The sequence below is a fragment of the Mesoplodon densirostris genome, chromosome 3 (assembly GCF_025265405.1).
Source record: "Mesoplodon densirostris isolate mMesDen1 chromosome 3, mMesDen1 primary haplotype, whole genome shotgun sequence".
Classification (NCBI taxonomy): Eukaryota; Metazoa; Chordata; class Mammalia; order Artiodactyla; family Ziphiidae; genus Mesoplodon; species Mesoplodon densirostris.
The window spans coordinates 26,572,218-26,580,090 of record NC_082663.1 but is presented as its reverse complement, the minus strand read 5'-3'; the positions used below and the strand labels follow the sequence as shown (position 1 = coordinate 26,580,090).

The window sequence follows — 7,873 nt, the reverse complement described above, 5'->3', positions numbered from 1 at the left end:
GCGCGCTCACCCGGTTGTGGTTCTGGATTGGAGGATGTAGGGGACAGGGGGCGGGCGTCTGAGGGGTTGACGAGGACGATTGGCTTAGATGTTCATCGCTCTTATTGATGCACCAATCACCGCGCACAAGGCGCTGCGGCGCGCCCAAGAGCTTTCCCTCTTGTGGTCCGGCTTTCGCAGGTTTGCTTTTTAATTCTCTCGGTTTCCTGTTCCGGAGGCGCTGGCGGCGCTAAGGTCTTGGAGGCTGCGATGTAAGTCTGGCTTTACTCTAACGGCGACCTCGCGGCCTGAGAGCCTTTTATAGGTAAAAGGGGCAGCTTGCGGGTGTTGGAAGAGGGAGTGTTTCCAAGTGTCCTGATTTCAACGGGGCTGGAGTCTGGGTCTGGGGCGAGGGGCGCCTGGGAATTAGGATCGGGCAGCCCCTCTTCAGATCTGCAGCGAAGGGCGAAAAAGCGACTTTAGGCCCGGATCCTGCGAATACATAGAAGTGAAAAATGAGATCTTTCTTTCATTGTGGAGCGCGTGCGGTGGTCCAGCCCTGGGGCCGCCCGGATCTCGGAGGGGAGTGAGACCGTAAGCTTACCTCGTGGGGCGCACGATCTGGCGGGAGATGTGACTAGGGGGACACGTAATTTCGGATCAGCCAGCCGATGATGACCGGCCTGGGGATTCAGCTGGGGGAAAGAGAGTGTTAATAGAAATGTAGTCACACTTAGCAACTTTTTGTACATAGACTGATGTTCCTAGACGTGTTAACTATGCAAAACAGCTCCCTCAGTTTCCCTGCTTCCAAACAGCAACTTAGGAGTAGGCACACGCAGAAAATAATTACTTTTCCAGTTGCAGTGAGTTCCTTGACTTTTGACTTTTGTCGCACCCTAACACAGCCTGACTATGCCTTTAATAGGTCAGTTTCATAATCACTGTTTTCAGATATTCTGTCTCTAGAAACATACATGAGGATCTAATGGTGAGTCTTCAACAGCAGTCTGAACACACAGTACAGGAATGTTGGTGATCCTGACTCTTGCCCACCCCTAGATTCAGTACATTCCTTTGTGTTCCCCAGGACCCTATGCATACCTCTTTTCTTGTGTTTATAGCGTTATATTATTTTTTAAAAATTGTATTTGTATGTGGATTCTGAGCTTCACGAGTCCTGTGGGCTCTGTGTCTTACTCATCTTTGAGTGCTTAGGACCTGTGACAGTGCCCCACATGTATAGGCCCCTTAAATGTTGCATGAATCCGTGAAAAGACCTGCTTTTTGTCTGGTTTTGGTAATGCCAATCTGTTGTGGATATATGCAGTAGGGAAATGTACAGTAGCAACATAGAAACATATATCACTGGTGAGACAGTAAACATTTATTGATCACCTACTGTGTGCAGGACGCTCTGCCAGGGGCTATGAAGGATACAGAAATGTTTGTGAATCAACCCGTTTCATCAAGGAGCTAATAATGTAGTGGAGGAGTTAGACATGCACACACGTGACTGTAATATGGGGCAGTCTCTGGTAAGTGCTATAAAAGAAGTAAGTACAGACTAAGAGCAACGGACGTCGAGGGAATGGGATTACTTCCTGAAGGGAACCAGGAAAGGCAGCACAGAAGAGGTGGCATTTGGCCTGGTTGGTGGGTGGAGGAAATTCAATGGGCAAATTCATAGGGTGGGGGTTTTAGAAGAGCAGGAGCAAAGAACAAGCGGGGTGATAGTACTTTGTATGTTAGGCAATTGGGAAAATCTGGGGTGATAGGCACTTCATGGGGAGGTTAATGGAGAATTAGCCTGGAAGAAGTTGGGACCAGATTGCAGAGGGCCTTAAATGCCATGCGTGTGGTTTGAACTCGATTCTGTGGGCCCTGAGTAGCCTGTGGTGGCAAGATGGGCTGTCTAGGTCCTAGGTCTATCATGAGGGCCTTGAACTGAGTAATCATCATTAATCAGATATTACTTGCTATCTCCTTTTTATTAAGCACAGTGATTGATACAGCTAAATAATCTGAAACTATTTTCATGAGCCATTTGAAAATCTACCTTAAGCCTATTGGTAAAGCTTTTAGTTAGAAGGAAGATGCTTCTGCATTAAAGCTTTTTGCAGTTAATATTTATTTGGGTTTTTAAAGCAGTTTGCTGAAGCCTAAGTATTTGGAAAGCCGTTCCTGTTGGTAACATTCTTCAGTGGAAAGATCTGAGAATGAGAATCAAGGGAAATTGTTGTGTTGACAAGATTATAGTTAAGTTTGAATTTGAATGCTGGTCTCATTGTGAAGTAAACTGGAGGGTGGAGTGGGAGGATAGAAATGATTTTTCTCTCCCAGTCTTTTAGCAAAACGGAGATAGAGTATGCCTAAGTTTCCAGTCTTTTAAGCTACTGATTATTTTGAGTCAGCAAGACAAGTATTAAGGATATCTAAAAAGTTAGCGGTAAACTTTAATTCAGTTCAGCATGCTCTTAAGTTTGTTAGTATGCGAACTGCATTGGAAGATGCAAAATCCGTGTTAAGATAATTGTAGAAATGTTTTCCAGCATTAGCCGTTTGGGAATCATTTTTATGTCTGTCTATTCTTTCTGTCTTCTAGAGCTTATATTCTCTGTGGAAGATGTGACATATTCAGATAATACGTCACCATGCAAGGCAGTACATGGTGAGTGGTATGACAGTGAAGCCAGCCGTTTTGGGAGAACAGGGAGAAGCAGACACTGGCACTGGGCGATTGAGGGTGGGTGTGGTTTAGATACGTGAGGGGAGGGAGAGTGTGTTCGTGTGGGCCATGTACATGGCCTGCCCTGATGGCCCTGGCAGTTCTGCGGTGCCCGCAGACATTAAAGGTGGGATGAGGTAATGAGTTGGTGACCTGTGATCATTGTACGACCTGCCAAGAAGAAGCACAGAGTGTGTGAGAGCAGGGAACCTAACAAAACCCTTGCGGTGGTGACAGTGGCTGTAGAAAGGCCTGCAAGGGTGTTACTGTAGTAGCCAGGCAGGAGACGATGGTGTGAAATGGATGCACTCAAGAAGTATTTATGGGGCTTCCCTGGTGGCGCAGTGGTTGAGAGTCCGCCTGCCGATGCAGGGGACGCGGGTTCGTGTCCCGGTCCGGGAAGATCCCACATGCCGCGGAGCGGCTGGGTCCGTGAGCCATGGCCGCTGGGCCTGTGCGTCCGGAGCCTGTGCTCCGCAATGGGGGAGGCCACAACAGTGAGAGGCCCGCGTACAGCAAAAAAAAAAAAATAGAAAAAAAAGAAAAAAAAAAAGAAGTATTTATGAAGCAGAAATGATAGGCATTTGAAAATAAATTTTTAACTAGAGGGGATAAGGGAGATGTTGTCAGGTAACCCCTGGTGTATATGACTTGAGGACCAGTACATGGTCTCATCTATTGAGACGGGAAACACTAAAAAAGGAGCAGGTGGTGGTGTCTTGAAGGGGAAGATCCTGAATTCCTTTCAGGGTGTGTTAGGTTGTATTTGTGAGTCTGTGCTGAGTGCGGAGGAAAGTGTAGACAGGGAGATGCTGGTGCAGATGTAGAGACGTGGGGTGTGTGGACGAGATGACATGGTGAGGTCATAGCAGATGGTTGAACACTGGGATGTGACTTTGTCATGCTGGAGGTGGAGCGGCTTTGGGGAGTGACAAGGACCAGGGACTGACCATGGCAGTGGGTTGGATGGCTGGGACTGGGGAAGAGGAGTTTATTGGCCATGAGGAGGTTCCGCTATTACAGAGGACTCAGTATTAGATGGGTGGGATACGGCAGTGGCCTAAGGGATGGTCAGGCATTGGTAAAACCCTGTTTATATAGTGAGTTTTTCTTTTATCTTTTTCTTTCCTCCAACAAAGTCATAGAATGTCATTCCACCCAGGACGAGGGTGTCCCCGAGGGCGAGGAGGACATGGATCCAGACCCTCAGCACCAGCCTTCAGGCCCCAAAATCTGAGACTGCTTCACCCTCAGCAGCCTCCTGTGCAATACCAATACGAACCTCCGAGCGCCCCTTCCACCACGTTCTCCAACGCTCCAGCTCCCAATTTTCTGCCTCCACGACCAGACTTTGTGCCCTTCCCTCCACCCATGCCTCCATCAGCACAAGGGCCCCTTCCCCCCTGCCCGATCCGGCCCCCCTTCCCCAGCCACCAGATGAGGCCCCCCTTTCCCGTGCCTCCCTGTTTTCCTCCCATGCCGCCTCCGATGCCCTGTCCCAATAACCCCCCAGTGCCTGGAGCACCTCCTGGACAGGGCACTTTCCCCTTCCTGATGCCCCCTCCATCCATGCCCCACCCCCCGCCTCCTCCTGTAGTGCCTCAGCAGGTCAATTACCAGTACCCTCCGGGATACTCGCACCACAGTTTCCCACCTCCCAATTTTAATAGCTTCCAGAACAACCTCAGTTCCTTCTCACCCAGTGCTAATAATAGCAGTAGCCCTCATTTTAGGCACCTCCCTCCATACCCACTCCCAAAGGCTGCCAGTGAGAGGAGGTCCCCAGAAAGGCTCAAGCACTATGATGATCACAGACACCGGGATCACAGTCACGGGAGGGGCGAGAGGCATCGTTCCCTGGACCGGCGGGAGCGAGGCCGAAGTCCCGACAGGAGGAGGCAGGACAGCCGCTACAGAGCCGATCACGACCGGGGGAGGACACCGTCCCGCCACCGGAGCTACGAGCGGAGCAGGTAAAGCACATGTGTGTTTTTAAATGAAGTGCAGAGGCCCCGGCACAGGCCATTTCTGTTGATCAACAACCAAACCAAAAAGGTCCAGCTGTGCATTTCGGTTTATAAAAGGAAAAGCATCCCAAAAGTATCAACATAGATTCATTTCAATGAATGTAAGCCAGTTAGTCTGCATAATACAGTTGACATTTTAATGATGATTAATAAAAGATCTTGTAGTTGTTTGTGTGGATGTTGTATTTAATTGTGTTCAGTATGATCCTCATATCAGGTTACAGCACGTGAGTTCTTTTGGAATTGTTGATCTGCGTATGTTATCAGTCAGGGATCGAAGTAGTTAACAAGCAGAACTTGCTTTCTGATGTTTAGGATAAGTGGAAGTTTATCATATATGGTGGCTTTCTTGCTCTGTTTCTTTATAAAATGAAATAATACACATTATCAAAGTTACAGTTTTCAAAATAGCTTTTAATTTGATTTTGTTGCATTGAAACATATTCATACTAAAGAAAGTTGCATTTAAAACGTACTATTCCGGGCTTCCCTGGTGGCGCAGTGGTTGAGGGTCCGCCTGCCGATGCAGGGAATGCGGGTTCGTGCCCCTGTTTGGGAGGATCCCACATGCTGCGGAGCAGCTGGGCCTGTGCGCCACAGCTGCTGGGCCTGCGCTCTGGAGCCCGCGGGCCACAACTGCTGGGTCCCCTGCGCCTGGGGCCCGTGCTCTGCAGCGGGAGAGGCTACCGCAGTGAGAAGCCCGCGCACCGCAACGAAGACCCAACGCAGCCAAAAATAAATAAAATAAAATTTGTTTAAAAGTCAGAATATTAAAAATTAAAAAAAAAAGAAAAAGAAAACATACTATTCCATTCCAGATTACATTTCTTTTTTTTCCTCAAAAGACCAAATATCTATATATACAAGAGAATAAGGTTTTCAGCAGACACTCATAGATGGGCGTCTAGAAGTGCTCTGAAGTTATATGCAAATTCTATGTGTCTGTATGTTTTTCTGTAAGTAAATCCGTTGCTTACAGCAGATTCTTAAGAGATAGTGTGAGTCTGTCACACCAAAAATCTAACAACCATTGGTTTAGATGGAAAAATTAAAATACACAGATGTCGATTGTACTAATATTTATTTGTACCTTCAGTGAACTCTTTACATTGATGAAGATTTGAGGTTTTCCAGTTGTCAAGCTGGTAACAGTGCTGCTCTTTCTGTCTGCTGTGGTGTGTGTACCTTCATTGTCTTGTGCAACTTCTGTGCTGAAAAGTTTGAGGTCCCCAAAGCGGTCACTCCGTTACTTGGGTTTTTGGAGAGCTGGTCTTGGCCTCTGTGGGATCAGTGTGCTTCTCAGTTCCCATGTTGTGCTCATGGCTGGGGGCTTGATTCTGACTGAACAGTTTGCCAGTAAACGGTAGCAGTCATTCTCAGTCCCGAAGAGAGTGACCAGTGCTCAGAAGGTTTGGAAGGAAAATGCTCTATTGCTTCTCCCTGACGCCCAGTGGAAGGTGGAAGGAACATGTTTCCTTCAGAGGTGACTGATTCTGGTGGGCCAAAGCTGACAGAGTTGGTAGACTTTTAAAAGTCTTTTCAGCACGACTTACTGTCCCTGGTCAGTTTTGTTCTTAATTCTGTGATGGACTAGTTGGCAGAGGCCTGTGATGGTTTATTTTACAGTTTTATGGTGAAAATCTAAATCAGAGAGAATTTGTTAGTAGTTTTCTTCAGACAAAGTGATTATTAATAAACCTGTCTCTGGGGAAACCTTTTGCTGCAAACTTCAGCATTCTAGGTGGCATCTTTTTTTTTCCGTTTTGGGGGTGCTGTAGTTTTTAGGGCTCTGCTGTAAAATCCTGAATTCTTCCATCCAGGCTTAAGCTTGGAGTTAATGTGTTTGTCTGAAGAAACACAGATGTCCTGTAAACTGAGGATGTCTATCAGTAAGTGAAATCAAGTGCCAAAAGAATCACCCTTAATCTCCATTATTCTAAACGGCAACCCCTTTACCATGAAGGAGCTTAGGCAGTCAGCTCATCTTTCTAAACGGCCCTTATTTCCCTTGGAGTTGTTTTATAATGTTGTACTTGGGGTATTTGCCCAGGACCTGCCTTAGTGTCACAGCTACATTAAAATCAGCTCCTTATGGGGTCTTAGTAGCGTGTCAGTCATCTGTCTTATATGGAATGCTTCTGTGAAACAAACATGGGGCACCTGAAGCCCTGGTATAACTTGTAGAAGTATATTGGAGAAAAGCAAAAGTTCACACATTTGTGCATTAGGTTGTGTTAAGTTTATGCACATTCTTTAGTCTGTCCTCTGGCTACTTCTCCCCTTGCTTCTTCTTGGGGTAAGTGAATCTGTCCTTTTTCAAATTTCATTTTCCCTCTTTTTCTCCTCCTCCGAAATCTGGTTGAATAACAATTACAAGATCCTTTTAGGGCCACCTGTTTCTAGAGGAAGTTTGTGAAGAAGTGGATGTATGCATTTGCTGTCGTGAAAGATCAGAGTTCCTCCGGGGAGTGGGAAAAGCAGCAGCGGCAGATGCAACCAGTAGGGTGCAGTGCAGCGGCTTCCCACAAATGAGTAGTGTTACAGCACAGTAATACCCATAGCTGTCCTGAGTACAATGTGTAGTCATCAGGGAGCTAGTATTAATGTATCTAATACTATGCTTCCAAACAGGGAAAAGTTTTTGGAAAAATAACCCAAGCATTGTTTTTCTTGCTTTAAATGGCTTTATCATATAGTGTTACTGTGACTTATGTCCATACTGGTCTTTTCAATTCATAGCCACTCAGAGGTAGTAATCATCATCAGAAATGCCACTCTTGAATGCAAAATTCTATCCCCTAGATGTTAAAAAAACAAACAAAATATTAGGAATATCCTTTAAGTTGAGGGTTTTTTATTATTATTTTTTCTTTTTTTGATGTGGACCATTTTTAGAGTCTTTATTGAATTTGTTACAATATTGCTTCCGTTTTATGTTCTGGCCTTTTGGCCCCAAGGCATGTGGGACCCCAGCTCCCCAACCAGGGATCGAACCCGTGCCCCCCGCATTGAAAGGCAAAGTCCCAACCACCAGGAAGTCCCTAAATACAGTTTTTATTTGGAAATATAGGCAATTATTTTTTTCAGCAGCCATGCCATCACAAATTACATTATATCTTTGTCACGTGGTACCGCTCAC

The 7,873-nt window shown here is 46.2% G+C and overlaps 1 protein-coding gene across 6 annotated transcripts in view; it reads left to right on the top strand.

The window, feature by feature from the left end:
- The first annotated feature begins 206 nt into the window (after positions 1 to 206).
- The window catches only part of DROSHA (drosha ribonuclease III), a 129,465-nt gene continuing 121,798 nt past the window's right edge, over positions 207 to 7,873 (top strand). For 4 of the 6 annotated variants that reach the window (XM_060092758.1, XM_060092757.1, XM_060092753.1 and 1 more), the window contains exons 1-4: positions 214 to 304; positions 1,391 to 1,517; positions 2,585 to 2,650; positions 3,847 to 4,680. In XM_060092758.1, the coding sequence (XP_059948741.1) occupies positions 2,634 to 2,650; positions 3,847 to 4,680 (851 nt within the window). In that variant the 5' untranslated portion in view covers positions 214 to 304; positions 1,391 to 1,517; positions 2,585 to 2,633. Of the gene's footprint in view, positions 305 to 379; positions 574 to 1,390; positions 1,518 to 2,584; positions 2,651 to 3,846; positions 4,681 to 7,873 lie in introns of those variants that run through there. The other 2 variants (XM_060092754.1, XM_060092755.1) reach the window with 2 other exon arrangements.